This window comes from Rattus norvegicus, chromosome 13, assembly GCF_036323735.1.
Source record: "Rattus norvegicus strain BN/NHsdMcwi chromosome 13, GRCr8, whole genome shotgun sequence".
Lineage (NCBI taxonomy): Eukaryota > Metazoa > Chordata > Mammalia > Rodentia > Muridae > Rattus > Rattus norvegicus.
In genome coordinates this window covers 93195869-93221647 of record NC_086031.1, presented here as the reverse complement: position 1 = coordinate 93221647, position 25779 = coordinate 93195869, and the positions used below count along the sequence as shown (strand labels likewise).

General features: G+C 49.7%; 1 protein-coding gene across 5 annotated transcripts in view; it reads right to left on the bottom strand.

Moving 5' to 3' along the window:
* Positions 1 to 576: 576 nt before the first annotated feature.
* The window catches only part of Kif26b (kinesin family member 26B), a 405645-nt gene continuing 380442 nt past the window's right edge, over positions 577 to 25779 (bottom strand). For 4 of the 5 annotated variants that reach the window (XM_063272386.1, XM_063272387.1, XM_063272388.1 and 1 more), the window contains 4 exons: positions 22239 to 25671; positions 10999 to 11201; positions 10372 to 10522; positions 577 to 7594 (listed from right to left, as the gene is read on the bottom strand). In XM_063272386.1, coding sequence (XP_063128456.1) covers positions 7446 to 7594; positions 10372 to 10522; positions 10999 to 11201; positions 22239 to 25671 — 3936 coding nt within the window. In that variant the 3' untranslated portion in view covers positions 577 to 7445. The remainder of the gene's footprint in view (positions 7595 to 10371; positions 10523 to 10998; positions 11202 to 22238; positions 25672 to 25779) is intronic. The other variant, NM_001109079.2, reaches the window with a different exon arrangement.

Here is a 25779-nt window from a genome sequence, read left to right as displayed (position 1 = left end):
TTCTCTGTTCTCCCAAGGGAGTGATCGGCACACAGCATCACTCCTTGAGCTTCTAGAGAAGATGTTACCACTAAAAACCCTGATTTTTTTCCTTGAAACCATGGGTTCTTCTGTAACGACCCATAGGAAGCTCAGGGAGGTTTTGTCTAAGAAGTTGTCAGCAGCGATAGGGATGCAGCGTATTCCTGGGCAGAAGCAAGAGCGGTGTTTGTTTGGTGGCCAGGCTCAAGCCACATGCAATCCCACCGCACACACCCTGGTCTGGTGTGGCACTAGAAATACGGAACTGAGGGAGACTCTAACGCCGTGCTAGCTGACTCTCTGCGACAAGGGACAGAGGACCATTTCCGAGATTCTGTGACAGCCCTCACCTCCATCCATCCCTGCCCGGGTCTCTGACTTGTATAGTATAGACCCATAAGGAGACTAGATAGGTGAGCCCCAGAGGCGCCATTGGGCCTAGAGTCCCTTAGGCTAGGGTAGGGCTTTAGTACAGTGACCCACCTTAGTCCTTGAATGCCAGTCCCCTTGAGTATAAAAAGACCTACTGGGTAGAGAAGGAAGCACGACTCTGGGTAGAATAAAAGTGAACATTTAATGCCACCATAGTTTGATTCTTTTAAACACCAGATTTTTTTTTTTTACAACATTTTATACCTCATATGCCACAAAGTCAGAGACCGTAGCCAGCGAACAACATCTTCACACCAGGGAACCGCACACAGTTTAATGGTTTCATGTCACCAGTTGACGAGAACTATAGAATTCAATTCTTCTCTGGACTGTTCTCCAGACAATCTGTTCCTATTTACCGTGATCAAGCCAACAGCTAACTTTTATATAGTTATGTAAAAGCCCATACACAAAACCCAGCCTGCAAAACAGGCTGTTGGGGACCTGCCCGAGGCAGAAGAGTTAAAATTTTGACTATTGAACAAACGACTCGTGTTTTAAAAAGTTAACAGCAAACACTTGTGAGCTAAGAACTTCGTTTTGAAAACAGCACCAATCCTCTACCCAGTTCGACAGTGAATTTGAAACAATGACGGCAAATGCCACCATCCCATCGAGTCTGAAAATGAAGGCTTATGGACTTGTGGCGTTGCCGATTCTGATGCAAATCAATGCACTCGGGCAGGCCTTGTCTCCAGTTTCCCAATGGGCCCGTTTCTACAGATAAGCATATCGCTATATACATACATACATCACCCGTTATGGGCTCTCATAGCCAAAGCTGGAAGAACCACACAATGTCCTCCATATACAACTTAGAAAATCCGAGGTCCAGAAGAGTTGGTGGTGTGCCCCAGGCCACAGATAGGTCTACTGTAAAAGGGGAATTAGGACTCGGAGTTTCCATGCTACGTTCATCTGTGTTGCACAGCCCCTGTACAAACACACCCACGTATGTGCACACACTGGCCCACAGGAGCAGCACATGTTCATGTACACACCCTGGGTGAAAGGTGCTCTAACAGGGACAGTCCAGGTGGCTGGGCTCATGCCCCAGTTCTGCTGTGAGACTGTTCTGTGAACCTGGCCAGGCAGTGACTATGCATGTCAACTTCTTCGTCTACAGATGATCCTCCCTTACCTCTGGAGAGGGTTTCTGATTTCTTCAGAGCACGTCCCACCAGTTACCCTATTTCCTTCCTTTTCTGTGATCCTAGGAGGGTAGCTTTTATGACCTTCCTACAACCGTCTACAGGGGGCCCAGTGAAATGCAGTGACCCACCCAAGGTTCACAGCTCGTGGTGGTGCAGATATGGCCCCAGCTCCCTGCTTCCCGGCTCCAGGCTTTTCCTCCTAGCTCTGGTTGCTCCTCGAATGAGACCTAGCCCAAGCCCCTTCCACCTCTCAGGGGACACACACCATAAGTATCATGGGATGTATGACTCACTAAAGTGCTTTGGTTTCTTAAGAACAGATAGCTACAACATCTATCCATGGTGAGGACCACTTGGGGGTCTTGGGGATGAGTAGAACTTAATACTGTCAGACTTTCCTCAGGGGCTGAGTGGAGACCCAGTTGGAGGAGCCTGGATCCTTTGTTATGAAGGCTTGTGGAACCTGATTTCCAAGTTGACCGCCATGCCAACTTGAAAGGGAGAGCTTTGTCTTAGTCCCATTGCTTGCTGGAGGGACAGCTGAGATTCAGAGCAAAGTTCTGCACTCTGAGGATGAGATCCCACACCTGTCTGTGTCCTTCTGCTCTTCCCTGGCCCATGTCTCTGCTAATAGACTTTGCTGGAGTGAAAAAAAAAAACAACAGAAGAAAAAGACAAAACACGGACTGAGCAAACACAGAACACATGGAGGGCGTTCCTGACTATGACCCATCAATAGATCTAGGAACACAAGTGGTGCGACAGGACAACATTCTGAGGTGACAAATCAATGATGTCTCTTTAAGTCAAGCCTGGCAGTGTAGGAGGCTGGCAGTGTGGGGAAAGGCGGCAGGAGACTCTGTACATAAAGCAGACTCTGGGATTGACATGCCAAGTTCCCTGGGACACCAGTAATGGTTGTATGTGGAGAATATTAAGCCCTTCCCACAGTGCCACACTATGCCCAACGTTGTGGTATCCCCTCAGGTTTTGCAAAGGGCCACCCCAACGTAGAATGTGTTTGTTGTTTAGGAATGGATAAATTAACTCTTAGAAATTTTCAAAACTTTTTTTTTTTTGGAGAGGATATATTGGATTTAAGAAAGTTTCCTGGGTTATAAACCTGCTTTTATTCTTACGGAAATAATGCAGTTTGTCATTCAGAAATATATTCTGTCTGACACATCAGGAGGATGGCTAAACAGTACAATTCATGAATTTTTACAAATAGCTCTGAAATGTTGTAAAGAGGTTACAGACGCCGTCCAGGAGAGTGGTAATCTCTATACGGTGGAAGAACGCTATATTTCTATCACTTGGGAAAAAATTTAGAACCATTTACCAAGCATGTCTGTGAAACTTGCCTTCAGCTGTTTAACTTGGCACAGAGAAGAGCAGGGGGCTGTGTTGGCCTTTCCCACTGCCACACATGTGTTAGCACTAAGCACACCCCTTTCGATGAGGAAACCTGGGCCGAATCTGGGCAGTGGCAGGGAGACAGTAAAGACGAGGACCGTGGATGGCTTAGTCAGCATCAACTCACAGAACCCTGGGTTTTCAACATGTATCTAACAGACCCTGGCTTTGGGTTTTAAAGATAAACCACCCTAAAAGGGAGGAAATGTTTTTGCATATGTCCCAAGGAAAGAACAACATTCAGGAAATCTGTTTTCGATTTTGGAAAGAAATCGTTTTTAGTAATTTCTTTTACAGACTTGAATTCTTGGTGGAATAAGGAAACCCAAAGAACTCTGTTCAAATCAGCAAAGGCCATGTTTGCACTGAGCAAATTGTGGGCTCTTACCAACCTCACCTTCTCCACCAGGAAGTCAAGGGCAGATGGCAGGCTTGAAATACAAAGCTCTGAGGAAGGCACATGAATGAACCCTAATCCATAAGGAGCATGAGACTCTGAAGGCCAGAGAAGCCGGATGTTCCCCAAGGATGTGAGATCCCCACCCACACGGCAGATGCTTTCCTTGCTCAAAGATTGACTGGAACTCCTTGCAGTGAGCACAATCTGAGTGTTAGATCCTTTTAAAGCACCTCCTTACAGAGGATGCAAGCTCCTTCCTGGATGTTAGACCCCCCAGCTTAAAGCTGATTTGTGGCAAATGGGACCTGGTTCCCACTGGATGAGCATCCCTGCTGCCCACCCTTTGCCCCATTTCCTGGTGCTGTGTGGTGTTCCGTACACTGGTCTCTAGCTCAGGAGCCATCTTCCTGCCTGGGGGTCATTACTTGGGTCATTGCCGTGTCATTAGGAGATCCGTCTCTGAAACTGTATCTTAGGTTCTCCAAATTCAGGAGAGCAACTGAAGGTGAAACCACAAGAGAGCTCTGTGGGCTTCAACTCTGCTGAGAGGAAAGTTAGAGACAGCTTCCTGAGGTGTCCAGAAGGGTTCAGGGATTAGATCAAAGCTGCCACCGCTTAGGCGAGTATTGAAAGCAAATGCGGGCTCCCTCAGAGCAACAACGCCTGTTCCCTGGCCCAGGTGAGGTGAGGTAAGGAGAATGGTGCCCCTGTTTCAGATTTTAGTTTTACTTGGGCTGCAAATGCTTCTACCTCACACTAGATTCTTCGAAGGAGGGCTAGACCTGGTGGGTTGGCCTGGTGCTGCTTGTATCCTAATGCTAACACTGGAAGCGGTGCCCAGACCATCACACACTGAAGAGATGCCACGTGAACCTTCTCCTCCCCAATTTTACTGTCAATAAAAGGTGAGAGCCTCCGATTGGGCAGTGGAGGGGAAAGGCGGGGCTTAGAAGCTCAAGAGGGAGTTGAAGGTTGGGACAGGACAGGGGTGGGGGGGGGGGAGGAGGAAGAGAAGATGGTGGAGGAGGAAGCTGCCATAGACAAGAACCAGGTACCAGGAGAAGCATCAAGTAACGGGGTCTAATAGTGGGGAATAAGTTAGTGTAGCTCTAGATATGGCCAGTCTAGGTATATGGCTTATAGTTAGAATGTCTGGATTGTGTGTCTTTTATACGGATTTATTAGGATTGTAAAATCCAGCATCAGCTGCAGTTGTGGGGGAATGGACAGAATTTAAATAAGGCATTAGGTACCTAAATGTTAATTTCAAGGAAACATTTTGGGGCCATCTATGGACAGATAATGAGTTAGAAATGAGTTCTTTAACCATCCCTTTGTTCCTCTGTGTTTGTTTTGCTTGTTCCTCGAGCCCAGCCTGGAGCCACCTCACACTGGCACAATCTTCAGATGCCAGGACTACATCTTGGTGCCTGAAGAACTGTACTCCCATCGGCAGCTCATAGGCGGGGCGGGGAGCAGGAGTTCTGCACAGGCGCACCAGCAAAGACAGCTGTGTGGTAGAAGAAGATGTTTAAAGTTTACTTTGGGGGTGGGGTGGCTATTAGAATGGACAAGAGATGTGCGTTACTACACACACATCTCCCTGCACCACTGGGTCCCGTGGATGTGTCCTCCTGGGACGCTAACCTGGCTTGGTAAAGTAACCCTGGTAACATGGCCAAGCTGAAGCCTATGCTTGGAGTGTGTGCAAGCAGATCAGAGTGGGAGGCAGGGGTCGGGGCGCTCCCAGGAGAACCTGCTGACTGAGAGTCTGCTCTGGACAGATGAGTCAGCACAGTCTTACTCCAGCAAAGGCACTGGGCTTTGTTGGTGGCCTGCTGACGTACTCACTGGGGCCCGATGACCTCAGGGCTAAGGGAGAAGGCAGCAGGCCCCAAAGCCGAGCTCATGGATTACAAATCAAATACATTTGCTCCTGAGCACGGAAAAGAAACCCAGGCGTGCTTGCTTTTTAAAGATGTTTCCCAAATCAAGGCCTTCCACTAAAAAAACAAACAAAACAAAAAAACCAGAAGTATATTTCAAACCAGCAATCAAAACAGATGTTCAAAGTATTGGCATCCCTGTGGGTATAGAAGCTTCCAAGAACATGGCTCTTAAGCAGGCCCATGCACACATGTGTTATGAGGCTGAGGTGGGCCCTGAGCCCAGGACTCCTGCGGAATGGCACTGGGGTGGAGCTGTGGAAGATCTGAGAAGGCCCCGCTTCTCTAGGAGACACACTTGTTAAAGCTGGAAGTTACACACAAGGGGAAACGGGCCATTCCAGAGCTTAGGCCATTCAGCCAGCAGCTTGGGACCCTTTTGCCTAAGAATGTGCAAAGCAGGACTTGTGACTCACAGGGTTAGCTTTTGGTCCACCAGGCTGACCTCTGAGACAGTCAAGCCGGTGGTCTTATCTGTGCCCTGTTCTGACGGAAGGATCAGGTGCCATGGCACTCACAAGACTCCTCTGTGATGAGTTCTGCTGACCACACACCATGCTGTGCTGGGAATCCGGTGTCCAGCAAAAGGGCTGATTCAGAAATACAAAGTTCTTTCTCCTTGGGGAGCATCTGGGGTCGAGGAGTGGGTGAGTGGGGCTGGCCCTCTCCCACAGAGAGGGTGAGGATTCTGAGTCCTCTCTCCGAACCCCCGAGCTTGGGTTTGCACAGGCAGACTGCAAGGCTCTGGGAGAGAGGGGAATTCTTGTTCCAGGGGCCTGTAGACTGCCTGGCCATTCTATGCCTCGGTCCTATATCCCTAACGTGGTCCAACAATCCTGAAAGAAGTGGGTAATTTGAGAATAAAGTCCTCAGTTTTAGGGGGAAGCAAGATCTAGATCTCCACTCTGCCCTATGTATGTAGAGTCTGGAATTTAGGGATGGGGTTCCTCTCTCTGCCTCAGGATACCAAGGTGGCAGGGACAAGCCACAGAGGCTTTAGGACAGGGGAGAGTTGGCCTCTTACTACTGGACAGGACTCTGGGTGGCAGAAAGCGACACAACCCGATGCCTGTGTGAGCCCAGAGAGTCGCAATGCAGACAGCCCCACCCTGGATCAGCTACACCACAGAAAACAAAGAAATGGGACTCTGCTGGAGTCGTTCAAGATTCCCACCCAGAGTCTTTGGATTAGAAAGGAACATGAGTTTGTATCAAGAGCCATGAGCACACGAAACAAACAGAAACAGGGGCTCAGGTCACTCTTTCCCTTAAAGACATCCTTTCCTTGTCACTAAAGCTCATGTGCGCCCCTTCCATGCCTGACCCTGGGTCTGCCAGCTGACCTGCTGTTTATGGAAGGTGGCATCTCCTATCACCTGTCCTTCCGAACCTCCCTGGGAAACACACCAGCTCACGCCAATGTGATTTCCATTCTGAGGGGCCTTACCAGAATAGCCATGAAAGACAGGTAACATTTATTCAGCTGCAATACGGATTAGGAGACATCACTACAAACACAACTTCTCGGAAACAAAACAGCAAATCAGAAACATGAGAAAACAAGCCGTAGATACATTTCAAAAACTGGGTTGAGTTTTCTGTTTTGTTGATTTTCTTCTTGACTAGCACCATCTGGACACAAGAAAGTACGAACACAAATGTTTGGATAATCATAAAGATTTGCAAGGCACTTAATCCATCATTCTGGGTCGTCTTGTTGGTGTTTCGCTTTCCATGGTAATCCCACGTCACCCTCCCCTTTCTCACAGCCGCAAGGTAAGAGTCTCTTTGCTAGCGGTCCTATGTACAGAGTTCTTCAAGGTTCCTCAAAGTGCTTTCTCAGTCCCACGGGGCTTCCCATCATTTTCTCCTTCCACATGTTGGTGTCTGTACCTTCCTTTCCTACAGCAAACAAAGGAAACATCGCCTTTCGCTCCACGCTCACTCCAGACTTGCTACCAACCTTCATCCTCGTCCTGTTGTCTTGAGTGTTGCCAGCACAGAGGGGCCTGGGAGGGCGGTGTCCTGCTGAAGTCCTGGGGACAGGGGGACTGATGGCTCGGAGCCCATCGGTCCTTACCGACGCCTGGAGGTGATGTCAAAGCAGGTGATCATCATGAGATGGGCCTTGCAGAAGTTGACACGGCTCTCTAGGCGCTCTGTCACTCCCTCCAGTGCCTCTAGGTACTCCAGGGAATCCAGCTGCAGGACCTGTTCCAAGTCAACTGAAAGAGAAAGGCGCTCTTGGAGATGAGAGAGCTAACTATAAGAAGGGCTACCACCTCCCCCACCTCCCCTGGGCTAAGGTCGACTGAGTTCATGAGTGCAACATGAACATCCCCTCCTGTCTGCTCAGTATCTGCCAGGAAAGGGACACCCATTGTGGTTTCTGGCTCCTTAGCATTCAGAGGCAATTCTAAGGAACAGGGAGGTGGCCTGGAACCTTCTGATGCTTACCCTAGCTGCCTCCAACACAGATTTTTTTGAGGTCCCTCAATTCCACCACTTTGTTAACCAAGGCAGGTCTAACTCTTGGATGTTTTGGCAGCAAGAGTCCCCTTTTCCAGAGTGATAAGTGACACGCACATCCCACCTTCCTAGAAAACGCAGGTTCCTGTTTCCCATTTCAGTGCCGTGTGTCGCTGCCCCTCAGGCTGGGAATCTTGACCCTGCCTTGTGTAACACAACTCCCCATGTACCTAAACCTAGCTTTAGTCTTCCTGTCTCTTCTGCCTGAGAACAGAGATGCTCGGCAAAAACCATCACCTGACCCAGTCTCACCAGGCTCACTCGCTGGTCACTGGGGTACATATGGTGCTTAGAAAACATGTACCAACAATTAAGACAACCCTTTGGCTCAAAACACAAATTAAGTCATATGGCCGTGATGTCTAGCATTGGGTTCAAGCCTATAGCGCCAAAAGTCCTAGTGCATTCCCTTCCTGAGGTCTCTTTGCCCCATAATGGCTTGGCAGAGCCTGGTCTCAGTTTTAGGGGTGTTATAAAGGTCTGACTGGAGAGTGCAGAATGGAATGGACAAGAGTTAATGGGTGTGGGCAGCTTAGCAGGACCTCACATGGAATTCCTAGCCAGGCAAAACTACCTCAGCTGGCATTGTTTCCTTAACAGCAACCCAAGAGGAGGAAGTGGAGGGGTCTTTCCCCCTTCTTGAGTTGCCAACAAGAAGAACAGAACATACATGAGACAGATGTGCAAAACCACACCCGATACAGAAACACAAGGGTCTGTCATAGAAGAGTACTTCAGAGAGTGTCCTTGTTCAAGGTTATATTGCTAATAAGGACTGTGGCTAGAAACTGACCCAGGGCCCCTCTACACCTCAGCTCAGTATATTGAAACCAGAGCCTCACACTACCATAATTATACCAGACACTATCCCACTGTAGAGAGGCAAAAGGAGGAGAAAGTAAAACTGGAGGTGGGTCTCAGCACATCACCGTTATAGCATTGCCTGCTACCCATCGATCGGGAGAGTTATCACACAGTCTCCTTGATTTTCTTTCTCCGATTGCTGTTTTAAATTTATCTTTAAAAAAATCTTTATTTTTCCCTTTTGTGTAACCTTCTATGTTGTTTTTCTCAGCGTCAAAAAAATTACTGTACCAAGGCAGGAAGACGGCAATCGCCCCCTCCAAGCATCTGAGGCACACGCGCATGCAGTGTAAGGTCATTCACATCCCAGGGGAAATTGCTTAGTTTGGAAAACGATGGTTGTTTTGAAGCCTGTCTTGTGCATAAGCTGTTCTTGAAAAATAAAATTCTAAGATGTTGGTGTAAACGAGGGTGCTGCCTAAGATACCAGGATGGACCCAGGGGTCCATGACAGAAGCTGGTGAGAGCAGGGGAGGAGAAGAGGCATTTGTTTGCTTATGCCTCAGTCAGACTTGGGGTCATGTCCTCATTCCTATGTTGGCCTCATTCTTCTACCCGAGATGAAAATACGGTTGGTGGGGGAGTTTTGTGTCTTTGCCCAAATCTCCAACCAAGGAACTAACCATGTACCATGCATGCAAACAGGCACTGAGGAAGTGTCTACTGCCAGGCTTAGTTGACTGAACTCTGGGATAACTGCATGTATTCCAAGATGCCAAACTCCTCCTCTGGGCCATGCAGTGTAAGCATTTGCCACAGCCTAGAACCACCCCATGGGATGGGCATGACCTCTTCTCTTTTATAGCAAGACAACCAAGACCAGTGATTCAAACACCTTACCCAAAGTCACACAGCCGGCATGTAGCAAAAGACAGTATTGAAATCATGTCTGTGGGACCTTGAGCAGAGCCGCAGATGCTCTCTGAGCTACCAGGAGATAGACCGTGTGAAGGTGGGTTTATTACTCTTGGTAAGCCCGGTCAGGAGCTGGTAGACCCTAGCCCTAAGTCTTTCAGGATTCCTCAGTGTAATAGCTGGAGCAGAGTTAAGCCTTCATTTGAAGTAAATGGAATGGTTAGGAACGAATAAATTAGGGACAATCAAATCTACCTCTCAAAAAGAACAGCACCATCGAAAATACTTACTTGGTAATTACTGTCACCTGGGCCCTTGGCTTAATGGAAATAACCCAAGAGCTGGTCACTGGACTTTCAGGGCTCCCAGGAGCAGTTTGTGGGTGGCGTATTCTAGTCTATCAAAAGAGCTACAGTCCTGGTTCATTTTAGGCTACATAAACCTCAGGAGTCTATGGCTTGGGGGTCTTCCGGTCAGTGATATTCTGCCAGGTGTTGGGAAGATAACACACTTTGCTTTCATGTGCTCTCAACAGAGACCCTCAAGAGAGAGCATCTCGTACGGGAATTCTTACCACCCTTCTGTTGCCCTGGCCTGAGAGAAGGATCGCTACTCTGTAGGACATCTCCATCCCATGGGCCCCACGCCTCAGATACAGGCAGTCTCTGTGGTTGTCATCCTGGGTTAGGCTCCTAGATTGTGTTACCGGAGCCCACGGTGCTAATGAGCATGGGCGTGTGCCGGTGGCCCTTACATTCACGAAGCCACTTGTTGGGGTCCAGCATCAGGTACTGTTTGGTCGCCTCCAGCTCTTTCATCAGCCACTCGTACTTGGCTCGGACCTCAGCGATTCTCTGCTGCCGATGTTCTAGGATTTTCAGCTTGGCATTGAAGCACATGACCTCCTGTGCACAGGGGAAGAGGTGGGCAGTGGAGAGAAGAAAAGCAGAGGGCCTTCTGTTCTGACTCACCCCTGCAGCCACCTCCAGAGAGAAGGACTGTGAGAGGGGCAGGTGACAGGAGCCCAGCTTCCCAGAAGCATGATAGGGAGGATCCTGGTGACCTCAACAGACAGGACACCCAACTCCAGGGAGACTACTGCAGGCTATCCTAATCTAGAAGGCTCGTGGCTCCCCAAAATGTCAGTCTGTATTCCCATGTGAAACCTCAGAACTGGGAGCCAGAAAGGTCCCTCAGCGTATCACCAGCTTTTAAGGTGTTCCAGAAAATGAGCACGCAGGATCTACCAAAGTCTGTGGCTGGGACCAGAGCCCTGCCACCACCCACTGCCTGTCCCAGAACCTGGGAAGGCTCTCTGGAAGTTCTATTCTTAGGGCGGGACTTGTGGGGAACTATGGCCCTCGGGGGAACGTGGCCTCACCTTGCTGGTAGCTCCCCGACGTCGCTGTAGACGCTCAACGTCATCAATCTCATAGACTTTGATCTCAAATGGTTCCCCAAGGCTCCTCTGGGTGCTCCTCAAGGGGCCGTCCACCCAGCGGACCCCTGTGCTGCTGGCTGTTTTTCTCACAGGCGAGGGGGTATCAAGAGACAATGCTGGAATGAGCCTCCGTCTCTGGGAACCTAAGACAAAGGGAGGCCTCAGGTGATGCTGGAGAATTGAATGTAAGGGAGAGATGGCACAGGGTCATAATGAACATCCCTCGTTAGCTGTGGTCATAATGGACAGCATCCCCATCAGCCTTGGGGCTGGGTATGAGACCCTCCCGTTCCCCAACACCCCTTTATCCACCCATCATCTGCTTCATCCACAGAAGATGAGCACAGGCCTCCCTGGACTTTTGGAGCCGCCACCCTCCAAGCACCCCTAAGTGAAGAGTGAGTAGGAAAGGCACGAGTCAGGATGGCACAACCCAGGGAGGCTGGTATTCCAATGAAGTTAGAAGTGCCCTTGCTAGGGAACAAGGTCCCAGTGTTCAGTACTGTACCTGGAAGGCCACTGTAAATGATGAAGGTCCAAGAAGCCTTCTACAGCACTCTACCATTGTCATTCTCCTCTCTTTGTGTGTGAGTGTGTGGGGGTGTGTGTGAATGGAACCTCTGGCCTCACACACAGCAGGAGAATGTCTGCTATCATTAATGGAGCTTCTCTTTATAGAAAAGCCTAGCCCTGCCTGACATACGCAAGGCATCTCATTCAATCCCTGAATGAGATGAGACAGATACAAAGATGGCAGGCAGTCTTCCTGAGTTCTCAGTCTTTTCTTCCTATGTGTCTCTGTGTGTGTCTCTGTGCGTGTGTGTCTGTATGTGTTTGTGTGTGTGTGTCTGTGTGTGTGTCTATCTGGTGTTCATGCACATGTGGACAGGTGTGTGGTAGCCAGAGATCATTCATCAGGCATCATCCACCTTGATTTTTGAGGTAGGCTCTCATTGGCATGGAGCTTACTGAATAAATTGGGCAAGCCAGCCAACAAGGCCCATCTCCCACTTGTCTTGTGACCCCAGCTCTGAGATTACAAGTACCCAACACTTTCTTACTTTCTCCCTTCCTCCTTCCTCCCGTTTTTCTTCCTTCCTTTTGTTTTTCCCTTAATGTGTGCTCTAGGGATTGAACTCAGGTCCTCATATGGCAAGCACTTTACTAAATAAGCTACCTCTCTAGTCCCAGTATTCCTTATTTCACATATGTATGTATGTATGTATGTATGTATGTATGTATGTATGTATGTATATAAATGTTTGGGTATATGTATGTGTGTATGTATACAAGTATATTTACACATGTGTGTATACATACATATATAATCATAAAAACACATGTGCATACATACATATATACATATGTACATATATACATATATAAACATATGTACACATATATACATATATATGTATGTTTTTTTCTATGTTTTAAGGTTAAGAAAAAAACAGAAAACACAAATATATGTGTATATATATATAAATAAACATACAACATTTATGCATATATATATGGTTTTTTTCTATGTTTTAAAGTAATGAAAAGCCAGATAACAAATGATTTCCCCAGTGGTGTTGTAATGATTTAGATCTTAAGTATTTGTGGAAGGCCATGTATAAATAACCATGAATTGGTTGCTGGCTTGTGGGTTTTCAAGGGTTGACAGAACCATTCTTAGAAGGTTGGTCCTAGGGGTAGGAAGTTATGTCACTGGGCAATGTACTCACTCTAAATGGCAAACAAATAGAGAGAGAATGCCTGGTCTCATTAGCCACCAGAGAAACACACACCAAAATGACATGGTATACTACTTTACCCTAGTCATGATGAGTCCTGGAGGGTGGTTGTGAGAGAGCTCAGAGGGTAAAGGTGCTCTCTGCGCAAACTCGGAACCTGAATTCAGTTTCCAGAGAGAATCAGCTCCACACACTGTGACATACACATGTGTACATACATGCGTACATGCATACCAAGAATAATATATTTAAATTTCATTAGGTTAAAATTGTAGATTGTTGCTAGGAAACAGCTTGTGGTGAGGAGGAATATTAGCAGGGACCAACACATATTGCCTATGGGAAGGTAAATGAATATAGGCATTATGAAGGATTATTAGTCTAAAAAGTCACACGTAGATCTGCTCTGTGATCTAACCATCCACTTCCCACAGAGAGGGAAATATGCTGTGAAATAGACACTTGTGTCCATATTTATTGAACACTCTTTGTAACAGTAAGACAGGGAGCTGCACCCAGGTCCTCTAGAAGAGCAATGCATGCTTTGAACTGCTGAGCTATCTCTGCAGCCCAAGAAACCATCTTGTCTGCAATGCTGAGAGGTCCGAGGACTGCAAAGGAAAGTATAAACCATCGTCTTTGACCTCAGAGACAAGGGGCCAGAGTTCTTCAACACGGACACAGAAGGCCAGGGACGGGGCTGCCTCCTCACAGACTGTCTCTGTGCCTAGGGAGCTACTCTGTCACTTCCCTCTCAAGACACACAGAGCCATTTGGCAATGAGCGCTTTCTACAAGACACCCTCTGCACACTAAGGCCTCTATTTTGCACAGCCCTCATCCTTACCTTGTGTGATCATGCACACATGCACTTATGTTATGCTCTCAATGAGGAGTCCTCTCTATTCTCTCCCTCCAGGCTACACACACACACACACACACACACACACACACACACACACACCCTTCGAAAAGCGCAGGCAGTGATCTATGAGGCCAAGAAACATCAACCCCAGGGGCAAAGCAAATGTCTGTCTCTTAGGGTCCAGCACCTTTAGCTGGGAACAGATCAGATAATGGGTTGTTCTTTAAAGCTCACTCAAGCCAGCTGACTCCCAGCAAGCTGTTCTATTACCCGGTGCCCCAGCTCCAGCCTCTGTGGACTGGGAGCCCTGAAACTGAACACCAGAAAAGCAGGAGGCACAGCTCGGATTGGTCCAGGGTGGAGTGAAGCAAGGGTGTCTAAGGCAGCTCTTTTTGCAGGCAGTAGATGCCTTAAGTCGCCCCTCTCCATTTGATCCAGCGTTGATAAAGTTGCTGCATTCATTATTTCCCTTGACGGAAGCAACTTAACAAGGAGGAAATTGCTTTGGCTTCTGGTTCAGGGTATATAGTTGAGTCCATCATGGTGGAGAGGCACAGTGGTGGGCTGGCTTCTTCGGTCTGTGGTGTCAGGAATATGAGGCAGCTGATTCATCTCAATGACCAAGAAGCAGAAGGTGCTCTAGTAGAAATCAGGCCATCCCCTGGTCACCCATTTACTCCTAAAGATTCTCCTAAAACACTGTTACCAGCTGGGAACCAAGTCTTTAAATGCACAAGCCAGTCAGGGGGAACATTTCCTATTTAAAAGATAACCAGATCATAGAGAGAGTGAAGCCCTTCTCCTCACCTGCTGTGACAAGGCAGGAAATACCTCTTTAAAGGGGAAGTAGTAGAATGTGTGGGTAAGGGTGTCTCTCAGTGTCTGGGCAGAGCTAGGCTCCCTCAGACAGCCTTGGGCATTGTCAAGACTGTTTGGAGAGGAACAGAGGCAGAACTGAGGGGGATGATGTAGTAGTTATTTATTGCTGTGTAACAAATGAGCCGACCTCAGCAGTTGAAACCCCCACCGTTTAACTCACAGATTCCTGTGAATCCCACACCTAGAGCATCATTGGCTTCGGGACATTTCAGAGGCCGAGACCATGCCTTGCATCGTTCACAAGGGCAGTGGAAGCAAGCCCTTGCTGTCCATGCCACTATGGGAGAAGCCTGGGCTCAGGGTCTGGGTTGGGACACATACGCATAAGATTTCTGGGAGTTTCCTCTTGGTTTACCGTCTCTACCTCAGAGAGAGTATTTGCAGCTTTTGCTGAACTCAATTTCTTCCTGATGACTTCCTTCCAGGCTACTGGTGAGATCTAGGATAGTGTCAGCTACTGAAAGCCATGGGAAGTAGAAAATCTCAGCTAAGTAGAAGTCTCGCAGTGCCCCACTGCAGGCTGCCCCTACATCTGCCAGCACATGGTCAAGACATTTGGTGTGTAAAAACAATACTCAGGTTGACAACTGTCTACCAAGTTTATGTTGTGAATGGCGCAAGCTTGGTCTAAGAAATTTATCTCTTGTACTTATTTTCTTTGGTATGTTTGCATGTATGTGAATGTAAGCATGTGCATGTTTGTGTGGGGGGGTATGCATGTGTTTGTGCACCTGTTCATGCATGCACAAGGAGGCCAGAGGTCTCTTCAGGTACCACCCACCCTGTGGTTTTTTGAGACAGGATCTCTCATTGGCTGGATTGACTAGCTAGGAAGTCTCAAGTATTTGTTCTACCAACCCCCTAGCACAGGGCTTACATTTTTGTTGTTTTAAAAGGTAGATTCTTGGGGGCTGGAGAGATGGCTCAGTGGTTAAGAGCACTGACTGCTCTTCCAGAGGTCCTGAGTTCGAATCCCAGCAACCACATGGTGGCTCACAACCATCTATAAAGAGATCCGATGCCCTCTTCTGGTGTGTCTGAAGACAGCTACAGTGTACTTATATATAATAAATAAATAAAAAGGTGGATTCTTGGGGTGCTCACACTCGAACAGCAAGCACTTTACTGAGCTATTCCCACAACCCCCTGCGTCCCATAACTCTCAGGAAACTTTTACCAGACCCACTCACTGCTGAGCTGCCAGAAGCCTACATTGAGAGAAGTCTCTGGACCATTGGCAACTGTCTTACTGTGTCATCTGCTGTGCTGATGCCCCGGTGAGGATTCTGACATTGGGACAGAAAGTGGCCTTGACTAGTCAGAAGCTGCTACAGTCAGGAAACTCTTGGGGAATACACTTCTGTCTCTATCCAAATTCCTGCCCCACAGGTCCCCTTGGGCACTTGCTATCTCTGTCTTTGTCCTGTTTTTGTTTTTTATTTTATTGTCAACCTGATACAAACAAGAGTCACCTGGGATAAGGAAATCTCAATTAAAGATCCCTAATCTGATGGGCCTGTAGCCATGTCTGGAGGGGAGGGGGGCATTGTCTTGCTTGTTGATTGATGTGGGGAGGGCTCCGCCCACTGTGGGCGGCACCATTCCTTGCACAGGTGGTCCTGGGCTGGATAAGAAAGCTGGCTGAGCAGGAGCCATTAAGCTTTCCTCCATGGTTCCTGACTCCAGACTCCTGCTATTCCTACCTGACTTTCCTCAAAGACGGACCGTGATATGGAGGCATAAGCTGAAGCCGAGATAAACCCTCCCTTCCTCAACTTGCTTTTGGTCATGATGTTTATCACAGCCACAGAAAACAAACTAGAACAGCCCTGGCTTGGGGTACAGACCCTAGGACTGCAGTGAGTGGAGAGTATGAAGTATAGACACAGGGAAAGAGCCACAACATGTAGGAAATGATGACACAAGTCAGCGGGAAGATCCTGCTCACCTCCATGAAGCCTGAGCCAAGGCATCCTAGATGACCGAGGCTTGCAACTGGGTAGTCTGTTATAATGGTCTGACCAAACTTTTCAATCCTTTAGATTGGTGGTTCTCAACCTACGGGGTGGGACCTCTTTGAGGGTCAAAGGACATTTTCACTGGGGTCCTCTAAGATCGTCTGAAAACACAGACATTTATATCGCAGTTCGCAACACTAGCAAAATTACAGTTTATGAAATAGCAACAAAAATAAATTTTTGGTTGGAGGTCACCACAACATGAGGACCTGTATTAAAGGGTCCTAGCATCAGGAAGATTGAGAGCCACTGCTCTAGATGGAGAGGCAGAGCTTTGCTAGGGCTCACCCAGTTTCCTGGCACAGCTTGGCCCACTTCATATCCTCTGTGGCTCTCACTCTGTCCTCAAGACCTTGGCATTGTCTGCTCTGTCAACTCTAGGGACCTATTCTAAGAAGCTTCCTTTGTCTTAGGGCCAGTCACTTTTCTGTTTTCTCTTGACTATATGTTTAAGAAGATTCCCTCACCCTGGTCCTTCTCTTCTATGGGTAGGTTCATTCACCATGGTTTTTCTCTTCTGTGACCAGGTCCTCTCACCCTGTCCTGTTTACTCTCCTGTGTCTAGGTGGAGTCTCTTAGAAGCACTCTGGAAACCTTCTGCTCCCTTTCTCCATTTCCAAGAAACAGCCACTGTGATTCTTGATCTCATTACAACAAAATCAGGCCACACGCCCCTGAGAACTAGATAATCATCAGAGACAGCCTGGGGCACTCCCAGTTCATCCAGGGTTCTTAGTCACAGACACGTGTGCAGTGCTGGGAAATGGGGTACAATCCCCATTTTGCATATTCCCATAGGTGCCGGCCTATCAAACGCCGATGTCTACTCAATATTAAGAGAGGGAAAGACGTGTTTGGTACAAAACAAAAACAACCAACCAACTGACAGACAGACAACCAAAACCCAGCAGAGCAGACTACCTTAATATTTACAACACTTACCACCAATAGGAAAACACATGTTAAAGCTCTAGAAAAGAAACAGGAGCCACATTTTAGGGCTATACTGTCAGCCACCAACGACCAATCAAGGAATCAAACAGTGGTACCTAACAGCACCCTGCACCTTCTCTGTTGGATACAAAGCAGGTCTTGCAGAAGTTCATGGCCAGGCTGGCCCTGACATGGACCAATTTGCTTAGAACCAATGTGTTTCCTGTGGGTGACTTCTCTTCAGGAAGCCTCTCCCTCAGGCCCAAGTTTTCCAGATGCTGGTAGCAGCTGGCCAAGCCCCCTGCAGTGGGAATGAGCGACCTTCCAAGGAAGGTCCCTGTCAATTCTCAGCCTCCCCCTTCAAACCAAGGGAAGGCAAGAAAAGGGCAAGAGGGTAACCCCTGGTGCAATGCAAGGGATCAGATAACGAGATAAAAAGGACCTAGAGAGTGAAGTGTAATTCAGAGGGATGTGGCAGGGTTAAAGGTGGGGGCTTGGCTGGTGTGGTGACGATTTATATTCTGTTAGCAACTGTGATGCCTACGGGCTGGGCAAACACTACTCCCCACTCTATCATCACTCTAACTCAGAGCTGTAGTCTACAGTTTTGTGTTGCCGACTACAGAGGGCTGGCTAGGAACTGTAAAGAATCAATGATAATCTACTCACCAGAAGTTCCTCTTGAGAGTCTCCATGGCTGATCAGGTGCTCTTGGTATAGCCCTACAGAGCTTTACAGAGTACATCTGTGTGTTCTTACTACCTCTCACACATGCTCAAGGGATAACATCACCTGGCTTTACATTTTCTAGGCTCTCGCTGTGCTTGTGAAGAACATTCCCTTGAATGAACCCCAGTATGAATAAACCCCACTTTGAATGAACCTCACTATGTTGCAGATGGGCCAGGCTCTTGCTGCTCCAAACCCAGGCTCCCATGATTTACTTCTCAGCTTCCAAAGCCTGTGTGAGCAGCAGCATCCTTCAAGACCAGGCTTTTCCCCCACAGCCATCTGCAGTTGGCTTTGATTTGCAGGACCTTGTCTTTGGCAAGATACTTGCCTGTAGCAAAAAGTGTCCTTCTGCTGGTCTACACTATGGCCTCCGCCACATGGCAGTGTGTTTTTGTTCACTGTCCTCTCTCTGGATATGTCACACTTCTCATGGTCGTCTTAAACATTATGATGCTGCCCCTCCTACCATATGTATGGGGATGCCTGATCAATGGCCAATGACTGCTGCAGTTTAGATCATGGGTGTTCAATCAGTGATTTAAAGGTGTGGTCTGACACTGTTGGGGAGTGGTGGAACCTTTGGGCAGTTGGACATAGTGAGAGGTCTTGGTCATTGAGGACATGACTTTGGATGGAACTATGAGAATCTAGCTTTTCCCCTCTTTTCCCATCCAACCATCATTGCTCTACTATGCATGCCTTGCTGTGTGTGCTGCCTCAGTACTGGCCCCAAAGCTACAAGGTCAACTGACCGTGACTGAGCCCAGGAGTGTCTAGCTTCCTTCCTTCCTTCCTTCCTTCCTTCCTTCCGCCTCCTCTTCCTCTTCTTTTTCTTCTTCCTCCTCCTCCTCCTCCTCTTTCTCCTCCTCCTCTTTCTCCTCTTCCTCCTTTCCCCTTCCCCCTCCTCCTCCTCCTCTTCCTTCTTCCCTCTTCTTCCTCTTCTTCCTCTTCTTCTTTTTTGTTTTTTGGTTTTTTTTTTTTTTGAGACAGGGTTTCTCTGTGTAGCCCTGGCTATCCTGAAACTAGCTCCATAGAACAGGCTAGCCTTGAACTCAGAGCTCCGCCTGCCTCTGCCTTCTGAGTACTGGGATTAAAGACCTGTGCCACCGCCACCCAGCACCTCACTCCTTTTTAAATTGATCATCTCGGGCATCGTTTTATAGTAATAAAAAAACTGGCTAATACATCAACCAGCAATAAAGTTCATTCAGACTGGGTTTTCCTATGCAAAGAATGCCACACTCTTACTTCAGGTTTCATGATAATAATGTGCCCAGTAGAAGAAGGACCACAGCCATTCTCTATCAAACTCTCATACATAAGAAAATTGAGGCTCAGAAAGGCTAATTAAAAGTCAAATAGCTTATGACCCCAGGCTTAACTTTTCCACTCTACCATGCTGTCAGCCCAAGCTCATGTGCGGCTCAACAGCGTGGATCTATGGGGAGTGGCCTGAATGGTGGTGACACACAGAAATGTTTGATAATTTCTGCTGTTACAGATACACCACACAGGAATCAGAGGGCTCCTGGTTATTTCCCGGCAACACAATTATAATTCTTTTCAGTAAGAAAACAACTAAATCATCACAATTCTCCAAACACAAAACAATCACAGCTAAAACCTCACTGCCAACTCTGCAATTTTAAATCCCAGACATCTCCTGTGACTGAGGACTGGCCGTCTAGGTAGGAAATTCCTTCGAGGGGTCTTATGGCTTCTTTTAAAGAAGTCGTTTGTGATTTATGCTGATCACGTCTGACGGCCAGCATTTCTCTTAATAATAATCATAAATAAGGCAGACAAGGTCACCTAACCTGAAATGAGCAAGTCTTCCCTGCGGTATCTATCATAGAGCCCTCCATCTACAGTGGCTGCACAGAGAGGTCTGATGCTCAGGAGACTCTATATTAAATCCCGTTCCAGCACCTTCCCTGGCATTTTTATGACACACCATTTTCCTTCAATAGCCTTCTAAAAGGAGTCCCTCGGAGGGCAGCAGTCATGGCGGGTGTTGGCCCTGAGCAAGGACATGCATAGGTGAAGCCCACCACCTCTCTCTGAGCTGTCTGTCATTCTCCACACTGTTCCCTTTCCCTATCCATTCCAGCATTGCAGTCAAACCAGCATATTAGGGAGCCTTGACTAGAAAGCTTACAGAAGCACACTCCACCAGGAAAGCCCGGGCGAGCCTTGAAGCAAACGCTACACTCTTCTCCAGGCTCTGAAGACCAGTGCTGAGTAGATAGTAATAACAACGCCTGTCAATCAAGTCCGAGGAAGGCCAGCAAACTTGTTTTCCACGAAGACTGGTGTACATAAAGTATTTTGTTATCTTCGGCAACTATGGGTATATGGGTAATACGTTTCAGGGCTCCTGGCCTTGGGGATAGGCCACAGCGCCTGCTTTGTTGCACGGAGCAGCTTGTCACTTTTACCTCCTCTTAGGAGGTGTGTGTCTTCTGCAAAGCCTGTTCCAAGGCAGGGATGAAATCAGAGCTCAGTCTGAACAGAGCAGAGTAGAAATGCACCGCTAGGAAGGGCAGACGCCGGTGTGGCAGCAGCCATGACAGTGTCTGAGCTTGCCTGGAATGGAGTGTCCTCGCTGAATCCTTGTGTTATGATCTACAGTGTGCCGCCACACCGATAGACGGGCCTCTTAGATCAGGGCATATGGGGCTGAGAAACCGAAAGCTTAGGTAGTCCCTGGAGATTGAATTCTTTGATCCAAGGAAGACAAACGGTTTATGACGGGCATTGATCTCAGCCCTTATGTGGGCTGACCCGTTGCAGAGCTCGGGGAGTCCCAGCGGGCAGGAAACAGGCAGAAGCAACCCCATGGCAGATTGTAGGGGCCCACGGACAGTTCCCGCAGCAGCTGCTAGGAGGAGAAGGACCCATTTCTGCACGTCACGGCTCTTGATCCTAACTAGACTGGTGGCATTGACACGCAAGGCAAAGGATTCAGAAAGCTCTCGATTGCAGAGCCTAGAAGTGCATGTAGGATGGCAGACAGACAGACCAGGCCAGGAGGGCACTCTATTCTGCTGCCCTCACTCAAAGGGGTGCAGAAGTATACACAGGGCAATTGATTTTATTTCATTAAGAAAAAAAAATCAAAAGTTCTTGCACTAAGGAACTGACAGGGACACTTTCTTTAGTATCTAGTGAAGAATGACATTTCAGATAAAATTCTCATGGCGTCTAAATTATTCTTAGTACCCATGCCTCTGTCTCTGCCCACCTCCCTCCCTCTGTCCTTTAAACTCACTTACTCTATGGTACCTGGACCACCAGATCTGACCTTGGTCTTCTTTTTGCCCAACATAACTTACTATCACATGTTTACCCCAAGGAGCACATCAGTAGGTCAGGCATGAGGTCTTGGGTGTATGTGCCTTCTGGCCCCATGTTTCTGGAGATGTCAGAGTCCCCCTATGTACAGGTATGCAGGATGAAGGATGGGCATATATTGCCTAACACTGGGGGGTGGGCATTGCAGGACCCATGGCTGGTGTGTGTCTATGACTGTCACCAATGTGTTTGGGGTAGGAATGGAGACAGGCCCTCTCCTATCCCACTTCCAATGAGATAAAGTGCCCCATATCCCCAAGGCTGGTTTCCAGAGTCTTGGAGGCCACCAACCCCAACATATAGGCTTTTGTAGCTACTAGGTCAGAAGAGTAGAGGGTCTGAAAGATGCCTCAGGAGGCTCTGGGCAGTAGCGTTCTCAACCTTTGAATAGCAACTTGCACACGTGAAGGCAGAGAGATGAGGGAAAACAGAGGAAGCAAGAACCTGGCACCCCCACAACTAGCATCTCCTGGCACCACGTAGAAAAATCTCTGAGGGTTACGTCCCCAGCCAAGGTCTCAGGACTCAGGACACTGAAGCAAGGGGGCACAAGACCCCAGCTCTAGTATCTTGACTGACTCCCATAGCTGGTCGAGAACAAGGGAGGTGAGGTCCCAGCAGCCTGGTGCCTCTGTCCTCCCAAACCATGCCAGGCACCCACCTGAATTGGACCGCTTCTTTGGGGTCTTGAGGCTCCTGCACCTCCCTCCCACGGAGCTGCTGTTCTCGCTCATGGAGTCCTGGGCCGAGGATGCGCTGCCGGTGGCCTCGCTGTCTCTCATCATGCTCTCATAGCCACTGCTGCCGCCGCTGTGGTAGAACAGGGCAGTCTTCCCCATGGCAGGGGGCAGCTCCCCGCTCAGGACGCTGCTGTTATCACTACCGTGCCCACTGCTGCAGCGGTGCGGCTTCCTCGGAGGGGTGATCTTGCTGTAGGGCGAGGGCAGCAGGTGGGCGGCTGCGGGCTTTTCCTCCGTGGGGGCCCCACTGCGCTCCTCCGCCTCTGCCCGAAGCTGTGCACCCCTCGGGCCCGCACTGCCCTGGAGCAGTTCCGAGATGCGCCCATTGACGGCTCTTAAAGGCAGTTTGGAAGCCAGCCCAGAGCCCCGGTTCCTGCTGAGCGACTGCGTGGACCAGGACATGTGTTTCCCGCTGGGCGGTAGGTTGGAGCTCTGGCCCACAGACTGCGGCAGGGACTTGGTGGAGAAGCTGAGGGTTTTGGTGGTCGAGGTGGACAGGCTGCTGCGGGATTTAGGGCTGGCCAGCAGGAGTTTGCTCACCGCTGAGATCTTAGACTGGCTGGCTTTGGGAGAGGCCCCTGCAGACTGGGTGATGCCACAGCTGGGTGGCGAGGCTCCTGTGCTGCGACCCAGGCTCCTGCCAGTGCGGGGCATGGTACTGTCTTTGCTGGCATGCATGCGGGAGCTTACGGACGACAGGCTTTCGGCCCTCTCCAACGACAAGCATTCATAGTGGCTGACTGTTGTCCTGCCAAGAGAGTTGGTTCTGCTGGCCAGCTGCTCCAGCTTGGCGCTGAAGAGCTTACTGCTGCTACTGGCATCCTTAGTCTTGCTGTTGGACTCCTCAGGGAAGCAAGCCAAGAAGGTAGCTGGCTGGTTCAGGGGGCTGCTGGTGCTGCTGCCACCAGCACTGTGTTGAGGGCTGGCCCTGTTCTTCTGGTCCAAGCTAGACTTGCGGACAGGAGGCAGAGGCGGGGTCCCTTTGGGTCTTGCCAGGACACAATGCTTGGGTGAAGCTACTTTCCTCTCCAGGGTTGTCTTCGAGGACTGGATGCCCGGGACAGCACTGAAGCCATTGCTGTCTGCCAAGCAATGGTAGAAGCTGTCCAGCTCCTCGTGCCTGTCGGCTTTCTGAAATGCCCTTGGGAGGCTGCTTGACTTTAGGTTTCTGTTGGCATGGAGGGGACTCTGGGCCACCGAGCCAGGCAGGGCCATCTCACAGCCATCCACAACCCTCCTAATGTTGTCGGTCACTTGAAAGGTGGCTGCCTCCAAGCTGCTGCTGCTTAGCCTGTTGCCTGAGCCAGGCCTGCTATCCAGTTCTTGCTCTGACTTACCTTCAGTCTTCGGGGAGCTTGTCTCACACTTCACCCCTTCCTCGCTTGAGTAAGTGTTCTCCCTTTTCACTTCCTCTTCTCGTTTAAGCCAGGGATCCTCAAATTTCATCTCCCTCCTTGTACTGGTTTCCTTGCTCTCCTGGAACTGAGATGTTTTGGGGCTTGCCTTTGGAGCGGCAGTGGAGGGCTCAGGCTCTTGCACGTTTCTGGGGCTCATGGCAATGCAGGGGTAAACCGTGATGTTGGTCTTCATGGGGATATACCCCTCGCAGCTGCTCAGACTGGCAGTGTTAGAGATGGTGACCATGGCCTTGCCCACGGTAGAGATTTTGCAGCCTTTGATGGGAGTGGCTTGGTTAACAGACTCTTCCCCCATCTCAGACAGGATGAGCAGGTTGTCAGGGCCCACCTCGGTCTTCTCTCTGCACACCACTGCCGCTGTCGCTGCCGCCGGCGCCGCGTTCTGGATGCCTCTGACAAACTCAGAGGCTGGGGGCGGTTCAGCCATGGCTTCCCCGTGCCCGAAGCACGTCTGTGCTATGAAGCTGTGGCACGACTGCTCTCCGTCACTGCCCGCGCTCATCTCGCTCAGCCACGAGCTGATGGAGGAACGCCGGCTACCTGCTTCCTGAGCCTTCTCCTCCAGGCCCAGCTTGGGGAGCGGCAGGAACTGTGTGATGCTCACCTCCGAGACGGGGGCCATGCTGGAGTAGCAGTCCAGATCCTCACTGATGCTGCTGATGATGCTGACGGGCCGGGAGCCTGAGGCCAGGGCCTGCACGGAGCAGTCGCTGTTGAAGCTGACGATGCTGGTGGGGCGCCCGCTGTCGAGTACCCCGCTGATGGTCAGCTCCTCCACGAGTGTGAAGACCAGCTCGTCCTCTCCGTTCAGCTCCAGAGGCTGTTGCACGGTCACCATGGTGGTACTCAGAATCTCCTTCTTTGAGTCTGCAGGAGGGCCTCCCTGGTGCTCTCCTCCAACTAGGGGTTCGGGAAACCCTTCACTCCCAGCGGACATGGATTTCTTCACAACCTGGGGACTCATTCCAACCGGGGGAGTACGCACATCAGGCTGAAGCAAGGACTCGCTGGAGACCATGCCAGAGTCCTTGCTCAGGGAAGGTGGTGGGGCAGAGGAGGGCAGGACCCCCTTCTGGGTGTAGACTTTGCACCTCTGAGAGGGAGAGCTGGGAGGTTTGTACTCTGAGGTCTTGGATAGACTGGCAATGCCTAACCTCGGGGAGCCCATGGGTCTGGGCTTGCCCTCCACAAAGCCGCACGAGTCCAGACTCTCCCGGCTGCTCTGGAGACTGGGGCTCTGTGTGAGCTGGGAGGTACTGTGCTGGCTACTGCTGCCTGGGATGCTCCGTGGTGAGGCTGGACTGGGGCTGCTGCTGCCTGTCACTGTAGGCCCAGGCGACCGAATCGGCTGCACCTTGGAGGTTGGAAGCTCTGAGCCTTCCCTCTCGGTCAACTGGCCATTGTCTGACCCGTTATCTTCCTTATCAGACTCAGAGAGTGTATCTGGGCCCGCTGCTTGGCTTAAAGAAGTACATCTGCCAGCCTGCTCTGGCCCAAACTGAACGGGCAGCTCTTCGAAGGGAAATCGGTTGGGTTCTTCACTGCCGTCTATGCAATCCAGTCTCTCCTGTAGCTCGGCAAACGTATTGCACTTCAGGCAGTCCCTTTCTGACTTGCTGGCCGCAGACTCTGCTGCCTCCCCGGGCCGGCTGTCACCTCTGGTCTTCTGTAGGGCCGGCACAATGGGCACAAAGTCTGGGGGGCCCTCGTTGTCAGTAAGTTCCTTGTCGGACAGGGCTGTGCCGTTGGGCCCGATGTAGATGACGGTGTCACAGGACTGCTCACTGCTGGAGGAGTAGTCGGGATCACTGGACAGTGGGGCGAGGGGGAATTCTGGATCCACTGGAGCCCGGGCATGGAAGGGTCTCAGCTGGGTGGGCCTGCGCATCCTGCCCTCCTCGCAGGAGCTTTCTCCCCCAGAGGAGCTGGATGTGTACTGCAACGTGGACAAGAGAACTGTTAACGGGGAGTTGTTCTGAGATAGCCCTCCCTCCTAGGAAGCCTGTGTCATACAGCAGGCCCAAGCTGCTGACCGGTCCTAGGG